Below are 26,721 nucleotides of genomic sequence, written 5' to 3' on the forward strand. Positions count from 1 at the left end.
TAATTAAAAAACCAGATTCCCAGATGTGTATATATTTACTAAAATACTTAGCTAATTGTTTCATAAATCAATTATTATCTTATAATTGATTATTATTTGACGCATGCAAATAACTACTCATTTTGTTACAAGAAACAAACCATATCAAAAGATATATAAAGTTTAATATTATATGCAAATTCTTTTTAACGACGATAACAAATATAATTAAATAAAGACAATGAAATTGTCTCAACCCTTATATCAAAACAAAAGAAGAGAGAGAAAAAAAAAACTCATAAACCAACTTCTTCACGTGCATCTCTACCTATAATGTCAATCAAAACAAAAATTCTACACATTCTTAAACAAACATAAAACATAAATTCTGACAACCTAAAAATATTGCGAACATAATTGAATAAGATATATAATCATTGTCATAATTTCCATATAATAATATCAAAATTTTGGATATAATAATAACATTGACGTAATATTTATAAATATGTGAAAAAAAAATTGATTCTTATATTCTCAAACAAATTCAGTCTTAATTTTCATATTAACAAAAATCAATACTATATGTTATGTTTCTCAGTCGATTGTACACCTCTTTAAGCTAATCAGTTAATTTAAATACGTTAATTTGAAATTTATGTGAACTAAAAAATTATATGATGTGATTTCTCTAATTTTGTTCATCGAATATTAAACTAAATAATTGGTTTGCTGTAGTAAAATAAAATTATATTTTTAAAATGATGTAGTAAAATAGTGGTAGTGGTCTTTGTCCATCATTATCCTTGTATTGGTGTCTTGATCACCGTTTTTACGATCATCTCATTCAAATAAATAAAGAAAGATAATAAGACGAAGAAAATTTAAGAAGAAAAGTAGGTGAAATTCGTGGTGTCATGCTAAAATTAAGTGCAAATTACATACAGTCAACTATGATTAAATTTTTTCATACAAAATTAAGAATTACTATAAACTTGGCTAGTAATAATTACAAAAAATACTTTATTAAAACAATTTTTAGTTTGAAAGTAATTTTTCTCATATTTTTTTTTTCAAATTAAAGATTAGTGCGTTAAGAGTCTCATAATAGAATTATCTATTTCATATCTAAGTGTAGAAGTTCCCGCACTAAATATACTTGAGTTACACTCTCCTTTTATGTTTGCTGTTATTTTAATGAACACTAATTACAGCATATATATTTGTAAGAAATTATTGTTTATCATAAGTTTTTAAATCACATACTATTGACGTAACATAATATAAAATTAACAAATTTAATAAATTAAGAGAAAATTGTTGTTCTGATTTTTAATCCGTTAAAATAACATAGCAATAAATACTATATTTAAGTATTAAAATTTGAAATTCTTCCGGAAGACAAGAAATACATGTTTAAGGCAAACTACTCTGTCCTTGAAAAACATAAAAACATAAATGTCACGGTGATAAAGTCAATACGTATGGTAATGTTTAAAAAGACTTCTTGGAGATTTTTTCCTTTTCTATCTTATGGCAATGTTTAAAAAATTGCATAACTTTTTTTGTTTTTTGTTTTATATTCTTTTATGAATGTTACAGGAACATTATAAATAAATAAAAAATTAAAACTATTCTCTTTTATAATTTTTCATTTATCTTAAGATTTATATATTATTAAAAAGACAGTAACAATCATAAGGTGAGTTTGAAATCTTATGGAGAAGTATTGAAAGATGATTATTGATCTAAATTGCAAGTATTATCGAAGATTTTAAACTTTATCTATTATTAGGGTTTTGTAAACCCCAGTTATTACTAGGATTTTGTAAACCTCAATCAAAATTCTAGGAGTTTTGTAAACTTTTGATAAGTTGTGTTAATATTAGAGTTGTTAAAAATCTTCGATAATCTCTTAGTTATGCCTTTCAGGAAGAGAAGGAGGAATTTTGGATAAAGTCATTAGAGGAGGGTTAGAACCCAAAAAAATGCCAAAAATAATTTCAGCCAAAAATAATTTCAACTAAAAATAATTATTTTTGTAGTGAGTTAAAGGAAAAAATGTATATTTGAATTATTAAATGCTATAATGTGAAGAATAGTGGTACATTTTGACTTTAGTTTATGTTTTTTATTATGATATAATTAACTTAATGAATTTAATCCCTTCACCAACTCAACATGCAACCATCTTAAAGTAGCAAATGGTTTTATATTTGTGAAATATGACAACATACAGTATATCCTTTAATTGTTTTTTAAAAGTAAAAAGGATGTTTGACACCATTTGACAAATCATTTAACAATTTTTATAAGGATAAAATAACCTTAACAAAAGTTAACTTTCGTAGTTTTAAAAAAGAAAGAGAAAGTGAATAATGATGAAGAATAATATCAAATGGCAGTAAAAAAAGTGTGGTGTCAAAATAATACTGGGGTCCTTATTAAAATCTCAAAACCCATTCAAAATTTGTTTAGTGTTGGAACCTCATGCGAATTGCCATGTTACACATCAAATAATTCACTCTCTTTTTACTTTGAACATGCTTATAAAAGGAATTTGGATTCTCTACTGAGTTTTTTTGTATTTTTTCTTTTGTTGTGTTTTCAAAATACAATAACTATTGATTTTGAAACTTTAAAATATATTAAAAAGATTTTTAAATACCAATATAGTGTATCTTTAATGCTCAATAGAGCACAACACCAAAAAAATCTAGTAAAGAATCTGGACTCTTAAAAAAGTCGCAATGCTTGTTAAACAATAATATAATACAAATCCAGATCCATTAGGAACACATGATGTATGATGTGACTCAAACAAAATAACAAGGAGCGTAGGTTGGATTTTAAAGGGTAAATTTACACGTGTCAACAACGTCTTTGATCTCATATACACTATTCATATATACTCATGGATCAAAGAATTAATGGTCTCTATGTCTTCACACCATTTGTAGTGTTCTCTCTGTTTCCTCGTTAATTTGTTGGTCTGGGGAGATCTTGTTATCTGGTGAATGTTGTTTAGATTTCACACACATTTCTGGTCGAAAATTAGCCAAATCTGATAATTCTTCCACAGTTTCCACAATGCCTTCCACACGTGCCACAATTTCAATAAGCAAAGAAGCCACTGTTATAACTTGAATAATTTGCATAAGTGGGATTTCTATTTTTGCAGCTTGAGGAATATCAGATGAAGTTGTTGTTTCTGTTTGTGCACTACATTTTGCATTATGTGACGATGCATTAACCAAGTTTGGATAAGAACTTAGTAAACTTCGAAGCTCTTGTGCAGCACAGTTCATCTCTGTAACCAGAATATCAAGTTTAGAGGATTTTGTCAAGTTCCTCATCGTAGTTGCTAACTCTCTTATGACACTCGCAGAGTTGGCACCCACTTTCATAGAGATGCTTCTCATATTGTTCTTCATCTCATCCGAAGCCTGCTCAAATTAATTAAGTAATAAATTAATTGATGAAGCTCGTGATTTTTGGGCAAAACACAAAAAAGTTGCACCTTTTTTTCAAAATTATCAAAATGTGACAAATTTCAAAAATAATTACAAGTGAGTAAGTTGTACCAAAATGACATAATTTCACTAAAAGTCATGCTATGATGACATAAATTTATTTCAAAACATTTTCAAAGTTAAATTCGTGCTATTGTCAGACTTTAGTGCATTTTAAATTATAATCGTATCAAGTTGACACGATTTTAGTTCAATTTTAGTACAAATCATACTAAAATGCCACGACTTTAGTTTATTGTATTTTGAAATTAACAAGACTTTAGTTCAATTTTGGTAAAAATTGTGTTTAAGTTGATACAAAAACATTTTTAAATGTTCCAAACCAAAGTTATGTCAAATTGATACAATTTTAACTTTAAAAATATTTTGAACTAAATTCATATGTATATCTTTATACGACTCGTGCCACTTTGACATAATTTACGCACTTTCATAATTTCTTTTGAAATTTATCCCATTTTGGCAATTTTCAAAAACAATTGCATCAAAAATGGTGCCTTTGGCTTTTGGCTGATTTTTCATAGTGATACTGGTTGCTAGCTCTCTTATGAGACTCGAAGAATACCTTATTGTCTGAGTTTATGCAACCAATGAGAGCATCTAAGCAAGAAGCACAACTACGCATTGATGCTCCAATTTTAACATATTGCCTCCATGGATGACGAAAGTTGAAGCGACCATGGCCAGGCTCCCATCTAGCCAAGTTTGCCTACAGTAACCATTGTAGTTTAGTCACACTACAGATACAAGAGTAACTGAGATTTTGTTTTCATTCATTAAGCTTTGCACCATCAGCACAACATTTGCAAAGAAAAAAGTCAAAAGAGTTACAAGTACATACCATAGCTTCTTCTGTTGCTTTGGAACTTAGCACACACTTGTAGCCTAGCAACTCTTTCTCAGACACCTTATTATCACTTTCTTCATCCGAGGTTTCACTGCCATCAAAGTACTGAGCCACACAACCTGCGACACAGCCACACATTATACATGGGACTGGGTGGAAGAAAATAACATGATCAATAATTGTAATATATGAAAAAAGACAACATTGAAAACTGACATTGTAAGGAGTTGGCCAGTTTGTCGAGGTTCCCAGTGACAAGAACAAAGAGTTCAAAACCAGCCCAGATGGGACGAATGGTGACGCTGACAATTATGCACAATATGCTGCCAATGATAATGGTGAACATTCTGTACTGTGCCATAGCCAGCAACTCATCAACCCGATAACCCGATATTGAAACCAGACAGAAAGTGAGGATGAATATCATAGCACCATAATCAAAACGAGCCTTTATGGTGGGGATGAATCTCGAGAATGTTGCTGCCGAAGCTGAACAGCCACACACCAATTCATTAGCTACCATCATCAACCATTAAACATATACTCAATATTGATTGTGTGTGTAACATAAATACCTAAAAGAAATAGAGAGATTCCTATAATTATTGGTTCAAATTGTTCTCCTGCTCTACTAGCTACCCAATGTACACCAATGCCCAGAAATCCAGCAAGGGAAGTTCCACACATTCGATTAACAGTTTTAGATATCGTTGCACCTGCAATTTCATTCTCACTAGTTACACATCATCACGAAGAAAATATCTCAGAAAAAAGTGTCACAGTTAAACTTCTACCTACCGGCTGTGTATTCAAACACCACAACCACTGTCATCACAGCCCACATAGCATTTCCTCCAACGCCATCATACAAAGGCTTCCAATAGTAGAAGAGCGACACAAGTGAAAGAGCAATCCCTACTTTCAAGCAATGGATGAATTTTCTTGGGTCATTCACACCCAATTCCCAAGCTTTCTTCACAAACCTCCACACCTTCAAAGCCACACCTGCTGTAGCTGCCCACATGCAACCAACCACTCTTCTCTTCAATGTGTCTTCTTCTTCTTCTTCTTCTACCTTGATCCTCCATTCTACTTCTTTTGCCACTTCCTTGCCACAAGCCATCTTCTTGATCACTGTTTCTGTGTGTATCTGTTAAATTTGATAGTGGTTCTGGAAAATATTAGTGGCTAAGGCTTTAATCAAATAATGCCTTATGCCACAGAAAAACTTGTTGGAGCTAGAGAACTATAACGTTGTATTTATATAAAAGAGGACAAGTGTTGTTGGATACCGCAATTGGAGGATATTTATAAATTAATAAACTGAAAAGGAGGGTTTGTGTCCATTAACTTTCTATAAGTTGGTAAGTTTATATTCTATTATTAAGACATAATGTGTAAGAGCACACTGACACAATCCCACTCAGGTATATTGTTCTATCTTTTTCAGTAGTAAAATGTTCCAATTCAAATTGTTGGGCATAATATATGCATAGATGGTCATGTTCTATTGTGTTTATACTATGCACGTGACTGCAGAAACACAGAAAGCACGTAACTTAATGCAAGTTGTATCAATGCAAACAAAAATAGCTGGGACTTGACCTAACCAAGATAATGAATTATCTCAACTTAAAAGGGTTTTCAGCTCATACCGTCAGTGTTGAAGATGTAATCGTGAATAGTATAGTTAATATGCCATTACTTACATTAAAATAGACTAATATTTTCTTGCAAAGTCATGGGTCCTATATATGTCAGAAAACTTAGTGTATCCGACACTCAAATTAATACAATATCAGCGACTAATTAAGCATTTTTTACGTATTGTTACTTTAATAAAGAGTCACTAACTTGAGCTGTCAGAATATGTTTACATACATATATATATATATGCTCATACATTGTTTACAGTTTCTTGAAAATTCTACTGTGATCATCAAGTGATTTTCTTATAGCAGTCCACGTAAAGTTTCTTTTCTAATAAATTCTATAGATGAAAAAACTAACCAGTTGGTGCAAATTGCTCATGATGTCTCTACACCAATAAAAAAGATTAAAGAATAAATGTTTGCGTGAATATGTATGCTATAAATGGGCAATATGTTGCATATTAAATTTGACCTAGTCATCAAACTATGTAAGCAACTACATATTGTTTAACAAAAGGATATTTGGACACTAATTAAATAGTAAAAAAAAAAAACTACAACATTCCAGATGTATATATATAGTTAAAAATTCCACAGATGATATTTTGGTCCATCTTTAATCTGTTGTCTGGCACATGTATGTGCAAGATAACTATTTTAAGATTAATGAAAAACCTATTAAGCATATCGTGTCACTTCCACTCCTAATTTACATAGGCATGCACTTCTGCATATTTTAGGCCAATGTTGATGATGGTTTTTTCTCTTTTCTTTTCAAGGAGGATTATTAGGGAATGTATGATATGAGTTCAATCATATAAAAAAATTAACACCACTTTTAATCAAAAATCTTAAAAAAATAAATTTACGATCTTCTTTTTCTCTTATATATCATTTAACTTATTTATTTTTATTCGACGTGAAACTTGCCTCGTACCGAGATTATTGGGAACAGTTTTCTCGTTACCTGACCTAATTAAAACCAGAATATGGGGTAGCATGTTTGATATGCAATCTCATAGTAGCATAGTGAGTTGGTCCACCATCTCTAGCATTGCTTGCCTGTTGTACCGCACAAAGCCGTCACCTGATTCTCAGTGGCACGGTTATCAGATCATTTTTCTGCTGTCTAAATATGGATAACAAAATTAGGAATTATAAGAAGCAACACGGAATGAATTAGGTCATGACTAGGACTTTCTACCTCCAAACAATTTTCTGGCCAATTAGGGTTCTTGGAATTTACAAAATATATGGGAGAGCCCTTATCTAACTCCTTTGTGCTGTTTGCGCACTATTTTTGAAAAGTGAATCCAACTATCAAAAGTTGCTTATATAAATATATACATATCTTACTTGTGTCACCATTTTCTTCATGTCCTAATTTGTTCTTAATTAATCATGTTTTAAAATTGTGAGTTGCAGCAACATATATTTGCCTACTTTTGTAAAGTATTCGTACAAAGCATGCGTCCGGATATACATGGGAATCATGCATATCACATCATGTTAGATCTATAATTTTATATTTTTTTAATAAAGAGGTTGAAAGATACAACTATTAGATGTATTAAGGATACAGCTACTAAATATACACCGTATTTACCATTGGTGTAATCTTTTATTTGCCATTTGTCAGTTTGAACTTTTGCACACGTAGTGCAAACAAACATGCTACTATGCCTAAAATTGTAACTTACTGTAAGGAAACCAGTTGGATTGTGCAGAGTTGATCAAATCGATTATAATTGAAAAGTAAGATACTTACCACTATGAATCTATGATCTTGTCTTCTTAATTATATGGACATGGTGTTAAGCGAATCAAGATTTAGTTATGTGGGAATGGAAGTAGTATATAAGTAAGATTTGGGGTAGAATACTCGGATTTGCAATTTATGGTAAAGATTCACTTGAGAGAAAAATTGTCAAGAATTAAGTATAATGTTAAGAGTCCTATACTGAGTGGAAACAAGCAAGATAAATATAGGTTAAATATGTTTTTGATCTTTAAAGTTTCAGTAAAATTTGGAATTAGTTCCTCTTCAAAAAATTTGACCAATTTAGTCTTTAAAAATGTATGAATTTAGTCCTTTTAACCAAATTTTGTTAAGTTTATCTGACGTTTCAAACGTATTTCATGATAGTATTTAAATTATTTACACCATTTTACACATTTTCGCTTCAATGTTAACTCAAATATTATCATAAAATGTGTTTAAAATGTCAAATAAACTTAACAAGATTCGGTAAGAATGACTAAATCCACACATTTCTAGAGATTAATGACTAAATTGATATCAAATTTCAAAAAGAGACTAATTACAAAATTAACTGAAACTCGAGGGACCAAAAACATATTTAACTCAACAATATATAAAAAAAATTAAACTCACAAATCTCTTTTATACTCTCTTCAAACCTACCAAACTAACCTTATATCTCCCAAATGTAAGGGAAGTTCAACCCGTAACATTTCTCATCATTTCTTTCAACTTTATGACTAAGTCAATCTTATATCTCTTTAGATTAACTAGAAACTCTTTTAATTTAGGTATTTTCAACTATGTATTGACTTCTGCTTTTATATGTATATATATGAATGGTGGTTGGATTCTTTGAAGATGCGATGAAAACAAAGTAGATAGATGTCCATTAGTTCCGTTAACTAATGCGGAATAGAAACACAATCTAACGGGATATACCTTAGATTCCGTAGTTAACAAGAAGGTTCCGTGAATGAATTAGGTCATGAGTACAACTTTCATTTTAATTAAAAGCTTTCAGACATCTTGAGATGCATGTGGGTCCATAACATTGTAGAGCACTTAAATCCTCACTCTAATTCTAAATTCTAATTGAAAAGACAATCCAACGATCGATCCAAAGGAGCTTTAAAGAACTTTATTGAGTCAGCATTTTCTACAAGTTCAAATATTGGTCTTTACTCTTAACCAAAATTATAGCTACTATGCTGCTTCTTTTAGTTAACCATTATTAATATTTGTGTTGGAATGTTTGGATGATTCGTCATCTCATCATTGCATATTGTTTAGCTTTTCCGTAAAAGGATCTAACCACTACCCTAAAGAACCACATCATTAAGTATGTGATCTTTTGTCTAACTTTTTTCTATAACCACTTCTACTGTACAAGAGATGTTTGTAAAGGAATATAACTCACTGTAAAAACAGTTTTACAATATCATCCAACAAATTATCGCATATAATAAATTTTTTAATTATAATTTCTTACTAATTGTAAATAAATCTAATTACTGCCTGATATGCAGAAGAAGTTGATTATATTTGGCCCTTAATTGAGATATGGGTTCCAACTAATTTATTAAACATCTTCAAGGAACAGTAGATGAAATAGAGAATCAAAATATGCCTATTTGGATGTTCATTTTGGTTACTCTAACTTTTTTGGCCCTCAGAAACACAAAGTTTAACAGATAAAAGCTCAACAGTATACATAATTTCTTCAATTCATCACCTGCACAACCTTTTCCTTGGGAACTTAGTTGGGAATTGATCACCTACAGTGTTTTTTTTGCTAAGTGTATCCTAATCTACAATTTATGTACAGACATGGATCATATTCCTAGGATTTGATGCTATTGGCATGAAGAGCAGCATCCCAATTCTTGTTGGAAGAATCAATGCCGGAGGTGTTTGTCTGTTGTAGAAGATGGATAAGGGACCAAAACACATCTATCCTCGTAACATGTCTGTTTGCCTGTTGCACAAGGTAAAGCAGTGTTAATTTTTTCATAAAAGCGAGAAAGAAAACTGCAACCTCACATATATATCAGCATCTAATACTGTAATCAAATATTTGATCTACTACCTCAACAATAAAGCGTGCCCATAGTTTGTTCTTCTTTCTTTCCATCTTGGCTTTCAGTATATTCAGTCCAAAACCCCGAATCACGTCAATGATCTCAAGGAATATACCCTGCACCTCGCAAAGCATCTGCAACAAGTAATGCCAATGAATTAAATTTTGCGTAGGTAATCCAAATGATAGATATGTGAAACATAGAGTCTCAATTCTATCATACCTCTATAAGCATTTGGCCTGGTGGACTCGTGTCCTCAACGATAATGGGGCATAGCATTGTTTCGTGTCCCACTTCATATGCCCATGTAATGCCACAGTTTTTGCTATCTGCCACACCACTGTCTTCTAGAACCACTTCATTTTCCCGTTCAATAAGCTAAGCAACCAAACAAGTACAATCATTTCTGGTTCTGATATGTTTAATTGTTATCAAATAAAACATTTTACAAAATTGGTTTGATCAGTTAGTTACCTTCGGCTCACTTGGTTCTCGTAGCTTGTCTGAATACTTGAGGACACTTTGTAAGAAAAGCATATATCTGATGGTGCGGTCTAACAAAGAATCAATGCTACACTGTCGAATAAAGAAATCATATGTCAGAATCAAAAACAGTATGCAGCACAACACAAAGATTGTAGCTAAGATTATAAATGTATGTCTTGAATCACAATGACTAAGATTGTGTTGCTCTTATAATTACAGTTCCTTGGAAAAAAATATCATTTACCTTTCCACCATTTGGGATGATTCCTCTCAGTTCTTTAATACAGTCTTGGATTTGCTGACGATCTTTTGGCCTTGGTCGAGGGCTTTCACCTGGCCTAGCCCTCTTCTTGGTGGGCTTTGGTTCCTCGGGCTTTTGAGGATGTTGTTGAACAGACTTTCTAATGTTAATGCTATGGCTATCATCAACCCAAGTTGCTGCTTGTAGTTTTGAGAATGTATCTTTCTTGCTTAGAAGATTGTTTGTGCTGTCTAAGTCACAAAGAGGTTGCATCAGTTCTGCTATTGTACTTCCATTCACAGATGAAGATTCTACCACTGTCTGCCTCTTGTTGGGTGATAATCCACACTCAAATTCTGAACTATTGATTGGATTGTAATTTGCTCCACCTCTCAAAAGCTCTTCAATTCCTAACTCTGAGAACAATCTCTTCCGGGTGCCTGGCAGAGAATCAGAATTCAACTCGGATATGCATTCAGAAAAGCCAGTCTCTGTAACACCACTCACCACTGGTGTAAGTGTATTCCCCCACCATTCATCGACTTGTTCATAGCTAAAATCAATTTCCATGAAATCCAACGGACCTTTCTCAGTGTTCTGCATAATCACAGATGTTTCATTCCCATCTGTGTTTGAATTATACCCAGCTAGGCCTGTTACTAAAACATCATTTAAAGAACTGCTTCCAACCAGATCAAAGGAAGTGGGGTTAAACTCTGTTGATTCAGAAAAGTTGTTGTCCAATGCAATTACCGCTTTGCAGATGCTATCCTCTGAAGAAGGACCAAACCAGTGGCAAAGATCATCCATGGAGCTGAACTTCAAAATTTCTTCTGACATATCAACTGGCTCTATGCTCTCAGAGTGTCCACGCAGTGCATATGAACTAGAGGAAAAATCAACATCTGTCACAACACTAGACTGATTTGAACATTGGTTATCCAGTGAATTGTACAATTTTCCTTGAAATGACCCTTTGTGCATACTGCACAATGGGACCAATGCCGAATCCTGAACTGGAACTTTGCTAGTAGGAAATGCATTTTCATTCATAAAACACGCATCTGCAACATCTTGTGGCCTTGCACTGGAAACTAATTGTTGCTCCAACAAATCAAAAGAAGATAATTCACCATCACACACACCAAGATAGGGATTTGTGGCAATTAAGTTGTCCGTAGAAGAGTTAGGCCTCAGAAGCACATCAGTGTTATTCCTATCTGACAACACAACTTGTGCTTCCATGATACCTTTCAATTGGTCACCAAGATACGAAGAATCTGCTTGAAATGAAGCCATTGGTTCTTCATAGTTTTTATAATGAGAAGGGAAAGGGTGGTTGGGACTAGCAGAAGAAATGGAAGCTAACATCCCATTTAACTCATTAGTGTCATAGTCCAGTGGTAAAACTGCATTTTCTAACATGTCAAACATACCCATATAATCATCTATTTCCGTGAGCATGCTTTGTGTTTGCTCCAAAAATTCCACTCTCTCCAAAATCTGCAGTAATGAAAGTATTATGCTGCAATCCAATAGCATTCAGAAACAAACTAGTGTAGATAACTATCCATGATGAAAATAACATAAAGTGAGCTAGTAAAAATTGAGAAGGTACACACTATGCAGACAAATACTGAACCAATAAAACACGAATAGTGAATTGTTTGGGCATGTCACTATGCAGATAACTACGCTTATAAACCGGAATTCAACGACCATATATTGTCAATTTAAGGTCTAAGGTTCTCTGTTACTGAAACAACGATTTCTATATAATATTTATTATTAAACTAACAATCACCAGAAAAAAGTTACTAACAAAAGCATACTTTCCATTTAAAACTTTCTGATAAATCGACATCTATCAATTAAATTTAGTACAAAAAACAAGGACACATTGTGCGCCATGTTCTTGTTTTGTCATAGTAAAACTTGCCAGCACAAATTCATTTATGCACGAAATCACAAATTCATGTTCTTTGATGATGCTAACCTTATTTCTGGATCCAAACTGTATCACTCCTAATGCTTTGATAGGTATGACCACAATAGTCTACAAAGCAGAAAAAGTTTATCAGTATACATTGCTCATGGTTTTGAAGAACAAAGATAACCAAACATGCATGGAGTTATCGTGGTAACTTTAACAAAAAAATTATATTTTAGACTGGAAGAATGTTGAAAGGGAGGTGAAGAGGAAAAATATGAAATCTGAAACTAAGAACTAAGAAAAAAAAACATTTTCTTCCTTTGTAATACCTTTATTCCGGAGGAAAACTGTTGATGCAAACACGAATCATCCTGTGAAAAGAAAGAAAAATCTTTAGTGATAAATGGGCAAAAAACAAGAGCAACCCAAAGTTGAATTGAAATAAATGGCACAAACTCAACAGTTGAAAGCAATACTTCACAAATATTTTGCCCAGTCGGATTCCAATAATGAGTTTGACCATCTGAGTGCACCCAACTGTGTTTACCCGTGAAAGCAGCTTCACCTACAATTCTGGGTAGCACGAGTAAACTGTATCAGTCCTTGGTTTTAGGCTTTACAATTGAAAAGAATCTCCACTTTTATCTCACTGGTTTCATGAAAAAATATGCAATTTTGGAAAACTGAAACTAAACAGTGAAATAATTTGACCATACCCTTCACCCAGCAAGTGGACCGGTGGATGCATGTTGGAAATCTCTTCTTCCTGATTCTCTTCATAGTATGCTTCTTCCACTGTCAACAACCTGCAGGAATTTCAGACATGCAACGCAATCCACGGTGAGAAAGATAAAAAATTTTGTGCTTCCCAGAATAGAAAAATGCTTAACATAACAGAAGAGAAGAAGAAGAAGAAGAAAAATGCTTACAAAGAATTGCGTGGATGAAAGCGCCAGAAAATAGCATAAGACCAAGCATCAACAGAAGAAGAAGAAGAACAAAGAGTCTTGAGCTTATTCCTTAGAGTGAGAGGCATTGTGAATGGCATTAACTAAAGTGGTTATTACCAATGCATGAAGAGGCAAAGTGCAGAATATATAGCAGAAGAGAGAAAATGGTGAAATGAAGGGCCACCAAAAGCGAATATTCACTCAAGAAGCTTAGAAATTAATGTGTATGTGTCAAACACAGAGGACGAAAAGGAAAGGCAAAGTCTGAACAGAAATGTTGTCAGGTTTGGCCTATTCTCACTTTCGATCAAAAAAATCAGAAAGAAACCATAACATAGACATGTATTTAATCGAATAATAATATTATTATAGTAATGTTGTAGTAGTAGCAGTAGTCGCTAGTAGTTGTGTTTGTTTAGGGACAAAAAAAACCAACAACATCCATTACTGTAACTCTCTTTCCTCTTCCCTAGCTTCCAATTTCCAACACACCTTACGACATCAACTTCCCCACCACCGCCCACAAATATTCCCATAATATAATTTTTTAAATATTCATTTTAATAATAATAATTATTATTATTATTAATATTATTATTATAAGACTTCTCCATATATGACGTCCATGTTCATCATTTTTAATATTACATAATATAATACCACCAATTTAATATAATATCCAGATATTTAAAGAGCTGTGATCATCATTGGCATACAGATACGCATGTATAGTAGGATCTCAAGTTTAGATGAGAATAAATAAATATTTTCTCGTGATTATATCATAATTGTTAATAATTAATACTAATGGAGGGGAATAATTATAATTTACGAGCATTGAATTTCAGAATCTTATGATATTGTAAAAAGTTGCTGATACCATGCATTGCATACTACCACATCATAATGAATTAATAGACAATATTATATACATTTGTAAAGTATCTTCTTGCGCCCCGCGCTCTAGCTACATTCACAAAACTGTGCTATATAGTACAGTGTTTTCAGTGCTTGAAAGCAAGAACAAGAATCATATATCGAGACAAAAATATCAATTTTAAAATAGATTAAAACAAATTAGTGGTTTTTTGAAATTTGAGAAATTGGTTTGAAGAAAAATATAACTAGAAAATAAGAAAACAACAAATTTAAAATATATATATATATATATATATATATATATATATATAGAATAGTTTATATGATCAATATTTTTTCTTAGAACAAAGTGGATTGACATAAAATAATATATTTGGAAATAAAAAAATATTAGGTTTTTATCCATAGGTGAGAATATACACATTGGTATTTAGCTTCATCAACTAATGTTCTGCATTAAAACATGGTGGATCTCAATAATTAAAGGGATTTCAGTAACTTAGCTAACAAGCTAATGGACTAATAAAAAAAAAATAGAAATTAAAAAATGTTAAAAATAAAATTAGTGAAATTATAAGGAAAAGCCAATGCATTAATGCAATAGGAAAAAAAAAAAGGAAACTTCATTTATGTCATTCCAACATCAAATAAAGCATAAAAAAAACACTTAATATCTTTAAATTTTTATAAAAGATAGAAATATTTTAATACTAACAGAGAGTAATTGGTTCACCGATACATTTACTTACCAGAGGTTAATGAATAATTAACATATTAATTTTCTTAAATCGTTTGCTACTTCTATCTTTCCAACCAGAGATTCCAGAAAATAGAACTCTTCCAAAGTTTCACAAGATATAAGTTTGCTATTATTCAATCTTTTGTTAATATCATATTTATATTATGGAACAAAATTTTAGTAACTCTACAAATAACTAACCAAAAAATATTCTCATTTATGGAGGTAACTATTTTATATTAATTTTTTATCACAAATGTAATCTTTTAATTTCATATTTAAATACGCTTTTTATTTATTTTTAAGTATACATAAACTAATATTTTAAAAAATTATTGTTATTCAGATGTTTCCTAAACAAATGTAGAACAAGAAGAATAGTATAGTATAATTACGTATTACTCTTTTTCCGGCAACCTTCTCTATGAACCTTTATAATATGTCATAAAAGTATTAAATGAAAAATTCAATATATTTAACATCTGAAATATTAAAATATTTAATATTAGCTCATGAAATATCGAAGAGAATTAGGAAAATATAATAAATTTTATAAATATTACAACTAAAAAATACTTTTGTAATATTTTTTGTACTTTAATCTGGCATCAGTGGTACTGTTACTGTCCTTTCCTAGTTCCAAGACAAAAAGGTTTTGTCTTGTGGTTCATCTTCTTCTCTCCTCGTTTCTCACCAAAAATATTCTCTACTCATTCTCTTTTTCTATTATAGCAATTGCAATTTATTAGGGGTGGGATACTAATACTTTAAAGTGTAAACTTTTCACTGTATTTTTTTTTTTAATTATACATTCGTGAATGTATTTTTTCTTTAAACTGAATAAGATTATAGAAAATGATAATTTTTAAATATTAATTTATTTACATACTTAAGATTAATTTTAAATTATTTTACATCAAGAAGAGCTATATGAGAGTAATAAACTTTGCATTGATGAATTAAAATGAACTTAATTATATTTGAAACTCATTGTCCAAAATTTTCTTATGAAAAAATGTGCTATCTTTCAGAAATATCTGATGCTAATTCACCTTATCTTAATGTATACATTTTATTCATCATCGAATTGATGGTACTTTTCTGATGGTTCTCCGAGTACACAACCTATTATATAGATTTTGACAGAAAAAAAAAATCAATTAAAATCATCTTAAATGCGATTAAGTAATAATATAAAGAATTTTCCACCTTCAAGTCAACAAAGTTTGCATTAATTGTTATTATTTCATGTTAATCAAATTACAAATTTTTATGTATAAAAGTAAAAACAAATTGAATAATTATACGCGAGAGTTTCTTCAATTAACTATAATTTTAGTTCATTAATAAACCTTTTATTTTCTAAAAATATTTTTTAGAAACTCAGCCCTAAATTATTTATCATTTGTGCCACTTTTGTGTATATTAAAAAAATATGCTATCTTTATGACAAATAAGATAATTAAACACCAACAAAATTGGAAAATTGCGTTTATTTTACACAAACAAAACGTATTTGTTCATTTTGCTTAAAAAATGTAATATGCATATACGGTAGAATGAACAATTATAAACTAGTGATCTAATTCATTATATGTATACCAGAAAAATTAATTTCTTACATGCAAAATAATGGAGTGTGAGGAAGCTTACATCATATATAGAATCTTTGATAAATGTTAACAAAAATTTAAATATAAATATAAAAAAATAATTTGATTTTAGATGTTAAAATGAGTAGAACTTTTGGATTGCTTATCATGGCACTGAACAGCCATAATGAAGCGTGTGGTGGCTGAAGGGGACAAAATTATACCTCTTTCCTCACTAAATAAACAACACTTTCATTAGCTATGCCAAAAAAAATACCCATTTTTATAAATAAACTTACTACTAAAGGAACTTCGCGTTTTGCAATCACTCACTTTCTTTTCTTTTTCTTTTCTGACCTTTCTTTTGTATTCTTCTTCTTTTCTCACACAAACCCTAAGCAAAAATAAATGGAGTGCTAAATTCTTAGAGCTTATGAAAGTTGAAAAGACACTGCTTCTTGTGTTCAACGACCCTATGATTTTTAATCAACTAAAGCAACACCAACACTGTTCAAACCACATTTCCAATTCATGCTTCTTTCATAAGTTTATGTTCTGTTAACCTATGTACCCATGTCATTTTGCTAGGGTTTCTTTGTGTCCACACAATTTTATAGGAGCTATAGAAGAAGCTCTTTTTTTCATCTTTGTACATAGCCTCCTAGCTTGTTCGTTGAGATTGTAACCAGTGTACTTCACCATTTCACACCAATCTCGTAATTGCAAATAAATTTCATGCACCGGACAAAATCAATTTAGATATAATAGTTTTGTTTGCATATGGTTTTTTGAGAAAGAATTACCTGAAAGACAAGTACGTACCAATATGAGTTCACCTTGAAGAAAAAATTAATAGCCATTTCAACCAAAAATTTTAAGATAATAGTTTTTTTTTAAGATGCTTAATTTTTATTTTTTTTATTCAATATGAAACTTAGATTCGAGTGTGAATTCAAGGGTGAGTCTAAGTCTTCTATTGAATAAAAATGAGAAAGTTGAGTACATATAAGGATAAAGACTCATAAACTCATTGTCTTAAGGTTTTGAGTTAAGGGTGATGTCAATCTCCTATATGTGAGTTAGGCTTATTAAGAATCCAAGTGTGAATCTAAGTCACACATTGACTAGAAATGAGAAAGTAGAGCGTTATATAAGAATAAAGACCCATAAATTCATTGTCTTAAGGTTTTTGATTGAGAGTGGTATCAATGTCTTGTGTGGTTAGACTCATGTTTCATTATTGATGTTGTATTTCTTCTCAGTAAATTCCCCTCCTCTATAAACCTAACCAGACTCACACTTAAATTTTTAAAATTAGAAATTAGTTAAGACCATAAATACATAAACTTAGTCTCTTTTTAGTGAAGTTGTTTGTATTTGTTTAAATATATTTGACAACTGAAAAACAACACACCTTTTAGGGTTTTATTAGGCACAAGAAACATGTTTTCTGTTTCTCCTTTTTGTTTTGAAATTTTAAACAAAAGGGCATGGTGAATTGAATAAAGAATATTTGAAATGGTGAAATTGTAGCTAATTCAACATGAGGTCCTACACATGATGAATTGGAGGAACTATAGGGATTTTGTTTTGACCCTTTCAATTTGAATGATAATGTGTCGAATTCAAACAATGCAACTTACCTATATAATGTTTGATTTTAATCTGAGTTGAAAGTTTGTATGGTTTGGCCTTTAAGTGAGGGGCGATGGGTCCTATATTATTGGAATAAGACAGAAAAGTATTATGATCAGTTATTACTTATTATCGTGCCATGTTTCTCTTTACTCCAACGCTGCACATGTAATTCTGTTTCTCCTTCTTCAATTTCCTTTCTTCTTTGCTTTTTGTTTTTGGTTTTACCATATAAATACTTAAATTAACGTGAATCTCACTTTACAAATAATTTTATAAAATTAAATTGAACTTAAATTTGTCTTGAGTTAATAGTTACTTGCACTCAAAAATTGACCTAATTATAATAAAAGGGGTATAATTGAGATGGTTTTGGTTCAAAGTTCACAAAATCTGGAAGTGGATTTGCTTGTATTTTAAGTGTTGGTTGATTGCCAACATATTGTATCAGAAAAGTTGAGGTAGGGTCATAATGAGGTTGAAAAAAATGCTATTTTTATATGGATTTACCTAGCAGGACTTGCACTAGGCTAAAAAGTTTAAGTCACTCATTAAACAGTTATTAAATATTTATAGTTCAAAATTATAATTATATTTGGTTTAAATATATTATTTTGTATGTCAAGTAAATACCAATTATAAAGAAAAAAAAATATACTAAATATTAAAATAATAAGTTTTAGTGTTAATCTCAAATAATTTGATGGTGATACACACCAAAATTTTACAAAGAAAGTTGAAGTGAATATATAATAATCTTTTCCGAAAAGTGTTTAATTGAAATAAAAATGCAATTTACGTAGAAAAAGATGAGCAAATAGAAAGTATTTATTTTATTTCTATAGTAAAGAAACATGTCATTTTTCATTGGTTAATTATGTTTTATTTTCTACTCATATATGCAATAAAGTAAGGACAATTGTAAAGTAACAAGGTATTTGCTAAAATCACCCAATCTCATATCTCTACAATAAATGCATGGATAGTTATATAATTGTACAACTACTTAATTATGTATTTTTTTTCCTTCATTTTCATGCTACTTTCTCCTCAAATAAGATGATTCACCTGGATTGATATTCAGTAGCTCATATATATAAATAATATATACTTATTTTTGGTGGCTTAAATTATATATTTTATACTTTAATCAAATATATATATATATATATATAACATAATATTATAGGAATTTATGTATACATAACTCAACTTATCACTATTTACAAAGACCAGACCTTTTTTTTAATATGTAGAATTGTAACTAAGCATGAAGTGAAACAAATATCAATTTATTTAGGTAATTGGTAATACATATATGCTTCATAGCTAATTAATAATTAAACAATATTCTTAAAACAAATACATGACCACTGTAATGAAACACAGCAGTAAAGTATTAAATAAAAAATATTAGAAGCCATATTACTAATAATTTTAATTTTTTAATTACTTTTAGAAAACTAGCATTCTTTTTAATTAAGCAAAAGTATTATTGGTAAGTAGTTTAGATTAAATAATATGTTCACAAACTTGATTCCCAATACGATGGGAAATATTTAAAACATGACTGTTATTCGTCCCAGGATTAAGGTAATAGTTGAGATGTGTATGTTTGGTCCCATCAATTATTCACATTCCACTTAAATTTCAAGTCAAAGTCACACAAAAAAAATGAAAGAAGAAAATTACTGTTTTGACTCATGTCTTTCCGTAAAATGTAAGACAATCTGTCAACTTTCTTTCTCTTATAGGTTGCGAAGATAAAATTTGGATGTTTTTCTTCTTCTTTTTTTACTGTTTTCTGAAAATTATTTTTGTTTAATTTTTGCGGAGATTAAAAATTTGTTTTTTTTTTCTTAAATGTAGATTTTTTTTCGAACTTGCATCATTTGACTAATGCACCCAAAATTATCACCGAATATACCATAAATATTTCAAACAAAAAAGTTTTAACTTTTTTACAATAAAACAATCATTTATATCAATAATTATATCAAATTTAATCACACACTTCAATAACTCAGCTATTTATTAATAAATTAATCTTGCCAATAGCATTCGTCTTATTTATATATATATATATATATATATATATATATATATATATATATATATATATATATATATATATATATATATATATATAATCCTAATATAGGTAAAATACGGTGAAAATATATTTTCATAAAAAATAACAGTTTTAACCTTGCTGAAAATAGATATTTTTTTCATTTTTTATAAAATAAATAAATTTAGAATTTTTTATAATTTATTAAATTTTAGATATTTGCTTTCAAAAAAATAAATAGACTTGACTTTCATCATTTAATATTTATATTACTATTTTTTATAGTTTATTACATTTTAGGTACTTGCTTGTAAGAAAGGGATAAATTTGAGTTCTTTAGTAAATTATTTATATTATTAATTTTTCCATTTAAAAAAAATTAACAACAAAAAGTTGTCGGTGGAAGTATGTTGACTTTAAAATAATGATCTTGTAATAATGACTTAAAATTTATTTTTAAATAAAAAATAATTAATTACTTAATATAATAATTGACATATTTTATAATTGGGAATGTGTTTTAGCATTTGATATTTAATAATTGTTAATTACATGTGTTTTAAAGAAAATAATATTAATATGTATTTAATCAAATATCAATTCTAATATTTTTAATAAACACATGTGACAATACTGAAAATAAAATTATTTTATTATCACTTTTTTTATATATATTTCCATCAAGAAGATAGGAGATAACAAACAAATGACTTTTATAAGAGTGTTTTAAGTCTTATTTCTTTTAAAACATTAGAGATCTTTAACTATATTCAATTATTGTATTTTAAATTAGAAGTACATATTATTTTGTCATGTCCAGTGAGGATATTTTCTACAACAACGATATTCTATCTACTTTTATCCGAATTATTTATAATTATCATCTTAATTAACCATTTTTATCATATATTACTAGTGTTTATTATAAAAGTTGTTTGACTTACTCAATTTTATTTATTTCTTAAATATATACTCAATTGCATCAATCGTTAATAAATAAAATTCAAACAAAATTTATAAAAGTAATTTTTTTTATTCTAAGACTATTATTATTATTATTATTTGTATTTATACCATTTGTAGTCGGTAACATCTCGGGCACCTTGCATGAGATATATTTAGTCTAACCATATTCAGACAAACACGACATCATATTAGCTAGATCATTAGCAACGACAAATTGTAATTAAATTTGATCAATGATCAAAACATATTAGTCAAAATTAATCAAGTAATTAACTACATGAATAAGACTCATCCAGGTATAGTCATTGTATAAATAACATAGTACATAAGGTAAATAAATTATGTTTTTTTATTATTGCATTTTTTAACATCTCACACATTAAACCGACTTGAATTTGTCTTTTACATATATACCTTCATTAAACTTTAGAGAAACAAATTGACTTAAAAGTAGTAGAGTGGAGTATGGAACACACTGAGAGAATCAAAATATATTTGTTTTACAAGGAGAACAACATTATACTAAAAACAAATATATTAATATTTATTATATTGAAAATGTTATTTTGAATGATTTGTTGATTAAGATATTTGTGAGATTTAATTGATAAATAGTTGTATTGAGAAGCGAAAGTTAAAAGAAGAAAAAGGAGGTAAGATTGAGAGTTTGAAGAAGAGACAAAGGTGACAGGAACAGGTCCACTCCACCAAGGTGCTTCACGACATAAGCACAGGCTTTAGTGATTTATATCTCAATAATATTGTCCAACAAAGTGAGACATTCACCCTCCTCTTACTCACTTTTCCCATGTTGTCTTCACATCTTTCTCTTCTTACTTTCAACATCTAACGCACACTCTTCTCTTTTCGGTTCACGGTGCTCCATGTTAACCTTAACACACCTCCCTCTTTCTTCTAACATCAAAAAAACATTTTTCCTTAATTATACATTACGTCTTAATCATATTTTTAATTAATCACATTTTTTCAAAACCGCTTTCACACGTGTCGCATTCTACTCAAACATTGCAGTGCAGTGTACTGGTTGTAGAAAAAGTCTATTCTACTTTACACCTAAGACCAAAGTACAACACAGCTTTCCAGCACAGCGTCACATATGCTACATATACATAATATAATTACTTAATATATAATTACATGTTAATCATTAACCATCTTCAAATATGTGTACGAAAAAAAAAATAAAGAACAATTTTTTTATTATAATAACAACGTATAAAAACTTATAGATGTTATGTAATTAATCCAGTGAGTGAAAATTGAAAATAAAAGAGAGTTAAAGGGCCCTCTAATGTGTTATGATTATGGTAGCATTTGGTGAATTAATTGAGGATTGAGTTGTTTAGAAAGTCAACTCAATAATTTTTTTGTATTTGTGTGGTCACTTTTCCAGCTGTTATTCACTGTAATCTTAGTCAATGGTTGATTCTTAATTTCCACCCAACGGATGAATAATTAAGCATTGATTAGAAGTTCCATTATCCTTTTGGTTTCTCTTAAAAGAGGTGAGAACGAAGAAGAAGATGTTGTTATCATAGCTTTCCCATCATCACTCACATTTCAAGTATCATCATCGTCGATGTGTAATTAAATGAAGACGTGTTTTGTCAAATAAAATAATCAAATTTTAATAGTTGTAAAATTAAATGTTAATTTTACTTGCTCAAGTATATTTAAAAACAATAAATAAAATAAAAAGGAGTATTGTTTAAAATATTATATTGTATATTTCTTAAAACTAAAGTTAATGTACTTTTAAAGCCGCTCAGTTTCGTAGTAACTCTTTTAACCCGACTCATCTTACTAAAGGCTAAAGGCCCAAATCATCTCCCCATGGGTCACTATTTTCGGCTTCTTCTCCCCGCACCAACATTATTACTAACTGCACTCCCATACTAACATACAAGAAGTAAAATTAATTTATTCATCGCACAACGCCACTACTGCCATTGTAAAGGAAGAAGAAAGAAAAAGATGACGTTCTGGAAAAAAGTTAGTTCAATAGATATCATATATGTCCCAGAAAGGTCAATTCATAGAAAAGCTTGTTCTGAATTATCTTCCAAAAATGTTATTTCGAACTTATATTCCAGAAATCATATTTTGAAAATTTTGGAAAACTTACTCCAAAATATTTCCAAAACATGTCATAAAAGGATAAAATAGTCAATTTAAACGTCATGGAGTGCAGTTAAAAGTTATGTTGGTGCAGAAAAAAAATGTACTTTTTTCTCAAAAAATAATTTATATCTTTTTTAGGAATAATAACTGTGTATTTAACATGACTACAATTTAGAGTAATTAACTTTTAAAATTATATATATATATATATATATATATATATATATATATGGTTAAAATACTCCATTTATCCATGTTTTTGTTGAAAAATCTCAAATAGGCCCTAAGATTTTTTTAGTCTCAATTAGGTCCATATTTCTTAAAATGTGTAACAATTAGGCCCATTCTGTTAGTATGATGTTAACGGTGTTAAGGACATGCCACGTGTCAGCTCCTCATTTTTTTGAATTTTAAATTTTAAATTTTAATTTTTTTTAAAAAAAAATTTTAATTTTTTTTTTTATTTTTTTATTTTTTTTTTAAATTATTCATGCCACGTGTCACATCAATATTGTGCCACGTGTCAAGTCAGTAAGGTGACACGTGTCAAGTCATTGTTTGAATCTCAATTTGGTCTATATATTTGTTATTTTAATTATATTTTAGTCCATTTTTTTTTAATTTTTAATTCCATCTTCTCCAAATTGAGATCAAATTTAACTTTTATATAAATTTTATAATGATATTTTTATTAAACAATTTTAATAATATTAAGTTTATTTTATATTTTGTTTTAAAATTTTAAAATATTTATTTTGACTTGTTACAAAATTGTTTTAAATAATTTATATACAAATGTTAGAGTTGGTTTAAAAATAACAATTTTATAAATTTAAATATAAAATTTTAAAACAATTTTGTAAAAGGTTAAAATAAATATATTTAAAAAATTTTAAAAAATGGACTGAAATGTAATAAAAATAACAAATATATGGACCAAATTGAGATTTAGACAATAATTTGACACGTGACACGTGGCACAATATTGACGTGACACGTGGCATGAATATTTAAAAAAAAATTAAAAAAATTAAAACAAAAAATCAAAAAAATGTGGAGCTGACACGTGGCATATCCTTAACACCGTTAACATCATACTAACGGAATGAGCCTAATTGTTACACATTTTTAAAAATATGGACCTACTTGAGACTAAAAAAAATCTTAGGATCTATTTGAGATTTTTCAACAACAACATGGATGAAAGGAGTATTTTAACCTATATATATAGATATATATATATATATATATATATATATATATATATATATATATATATATATATGTGTGTGTGTAACAAAGCTATAATTTTCACATATATATTAGATTTCGTGATAAAATATTAATTATGTGATATCTTTTAAATATTAAAATGAAATTTAAAGGAAATATGATTGAAAGATATTAAGAAAAAAAAAAGTACTTAAAACATTCTCGTTGAAAACAAAAAGGGTATATCACTTTTACTTTCACTTTCCGTGTGGTTTAATAAAGTAACACCCATTTCTCTTATTTTATCTTAAAATGTCATGTTGACTAAAATTATTATAATAAAGTGCTTATTTAAAATTATAAAAGAAAAAATACTGTGGTCCAAGATATCAACAATTTTCTTTACGCCATGAATAGTGTGTAAGATTAGAAATGGCAAAGACTCGTCCATCGATTAGATATTATACAGGCATGACAAATCATAATACTGACCTTTTAATTCCATATGGAAATAAGATGTACATATTTCTTCTCTTTTTATATCCGTCATAATATTTATCTTTGGCATATTTTTTTACCATTTAAATTATGAAAATAGTTATAGTCTATCGCTTTTCTAAGATATTTTTGTCTTATCATAACATTTATACAATTATATTCAAGTGATATATGTCAATTAAGTATTTTTTATGTCTCACGTTTAAATATTTCTACTATTTTTTTATATTTTTTATTTATTATATATTTTTTACACATGAGAATGTTTAACACTTTCAAATTAATCGTTCAATAGTATAAACATTCCATTTACTAGGTTATATAAAAAAAATATTCTATTATTATTAATTTTTGTTTCGTCTGAACTATTTTGTTTTGCTAAAACAATTTTCGTTATCTCTTAATCATCGATTAAGTTGATATTTGAAAAAGTTTCCTTAGATCTATTAGGTATATTTTATCTTATCATGTTTTTTATTATACATTTGTTTTTCTTTGTGTGATTTCATACCATGGTCTCTCAAATTATTTTTAAGACACACATTTGATCATTTTTTTTAATAATTTTATGTGTTTTTTATTTTATCATGTGAAATACTATTTTGATATTTTTTATATAATTATTTTTATTTTCTAACTCATTATCGTATATGTAATTTTGTAATTGTATAAATAAATTTTATTTTCTATAATATAATAATTTAATGTATTGTCATAATTTTTTTTATCACCATAAAATATTCATGTTAAAATTCAGTTATCATTAGTTTAATTTTTATTATCCGTTTAATTTTGATCAGGTGATGTATTATAACTTTTATTAATATATGAAATAAGAAATTCATTTGAATTTAAAAAATTAAAGTAAACTGATATTTAAAATATTTTTTAATTTTAATATTTATTTTTCTTTTATATTTTTAAAAATTTTATCAACTAGGTTTCATTAGTGTTTGTAAATTTAATAAATATTTTAGTTCTCATTAAATTTTATTTAGTATTCCAATTTAAAACATATACAATTGAGATACATACAGTTATAATTTTATTTTAAAATAATTAATATTAAAGAAACAAATATTCATTTAATATTAAATATTGATAATATTATATTTCATTTATTCTAATTTTATTATTACTTTATAAAAGAGATTTATAATACGAATATATAGAATGAGAATAAGATAAACATTTAATACCATTGAATTTTGATATGAAGATAAAGATGAAAATTTTCTCTACAAAGAAGATGAGATAGCAAAACTTGTCTTAAAAATGAGATTGATTTAGTCATTGATTATAAGTATCATTAATGATAAATATAATAAATTTCACTTTTTTATTTTTTATTTTTTCCATAAAGGAAGCCATTTTATTCCTTATTTTGGCTTTCTTGCAACCTAACGAACACAATACACAAATGAGTAAAAGATCACATATACGTTATTTTTTTTTCTCTTATTAATCGGGACTAATGATGCATCTAACTTTAAGATCATATTGTAGTGTTATTAGGGTTAATG

General features: G+C 28.6%; 2 protein-coding genes across 3 annotated transcripts; both read right to left on the reverse strand.

Annotated features, from left to right (window-relative positions):
• Positions 1-2,699: 2,699 nt before the first annotated feature.
• On the reverse strand, positions 2,700-5,605 carry LOC114190535 (aluminum-activated malate transporter 10). Its single transcript, XM_028079461.1, has 6 exons — positions 5,158-5,605; positions 4,935-5,075; positions 4,576-4,848; positions 4,354-4,478; positions 4,078-4,221; positions 2,700-3,425 (listed from the first exon to the last, which is right to left on the reverse strand). The coding sequence occupies exons 1-6, from the start codon at positions 5,480-5,482 to the stop codon at positions 2,925-2,927; spliced, it is 1,509 nt and encodes a 502-aa protein (XP_027935262.1). The 5' UTR covers positions 5,483-5,605; the 3' UTR covers positions 2,700-2,924.
• Positions 5,606-9,337: 3,732 nt separating this feature from the next.
• On the reverse strand, positions 9,338-13,764 carry LOC114190585 (transcription factor bHLH157-like). 2 transcript variants are annotated; one of them, XM_028079534.1, is made up of 10 exons: positions 13,444-13,764; positions 13,231-13,320; positions 12,991-13,087; positions 12,844-12,885; positions 12,578-12,637; positions 10,585-12,084; positions 10,329-10,430; positions 10,077-10,232; positions 9,863-9,988; positions 9,338-9,751 (listed from the first exon to the last, which is right to left on the reverse strand). In XM_028079534.1, the coding sequence occupies exons 1-10, from the start codon at positions 13,560-13,562 to the stop codon at positions 9,617-9,619; spliced, it is 2,427 nt and encodes an 808-aa protein (XP_027935335.1). In that variant the 5' UTR covers positions 13,563-13,764; the 3' UTR covers positions 9,338-9,616. The 2 variants fall into 2 exon arrangements, with proteins under 2 accessions (XP_027935335.1, XP_027935334.1); XM_028079533.1 differs by having other exon boundaries at positions 12,844-13,087.
• Positions 13,765-26,721: the final 12,957 nt, after the last annotated feature.

Source organism: Vigna unguiculata, chromosome 7 (genome assembly GCF_004118075.2).
Source record: "Vigna unguiculata cultivar IT97K-499-35 chromosome 7, ASM411807v1, whole genome shotgun sequence".
NCBI classification, from domain to species: Eukaryota; Viridiplantae; Streptophyta; class Magnoliopsida; order Fabales; family Fabaceae; genus Vigna; species Vigna unguiculata.

Coding starts and splice junctions, on each gene's coding strand:
- LOC114190535 (XM_028079461.1), bottom strand. CDS start 5,482: ATGGCTTGTGGCAAGGAAGTGGCAAAAGAAGTAGAATGGAGGATCAAG. Junction 5,076..5,157: donor GGTGTTTGAATACACAGCCG/GTAGGTAGAAGT, acceptor ATGAAATTGCAG/GTGCAACGATATCTAAAACT. Junction 4,222..4,353: donor AAGCAACAGAAGAAGCTATG/GTATGTACTTGT, acceptor TGGTTACTGTAG/GCAAACTTGGCTAGATGGGA.
- LOC114190585 (XM_028079533.1), bottom strand. CDS start 13,562: ATGCCATTCACAATGCCTCTCACTCTAAGGAATAAGCTCAAGACTCTT. Junction 13,321..13,443: donor TTTCATCCACGCAATTCTTT/GTAAGCATTTTT, acceptor AAATTCCTGCAG/GTTGTTGACAGTGGAAGAAG. Junction 12,638..12,843: donor AGTTTTCCTCCGGAATAAAG/GTATTACAAAGG, acceptor TCTGCTTTGTAG/ACTATTGTGGTCATACCTAT.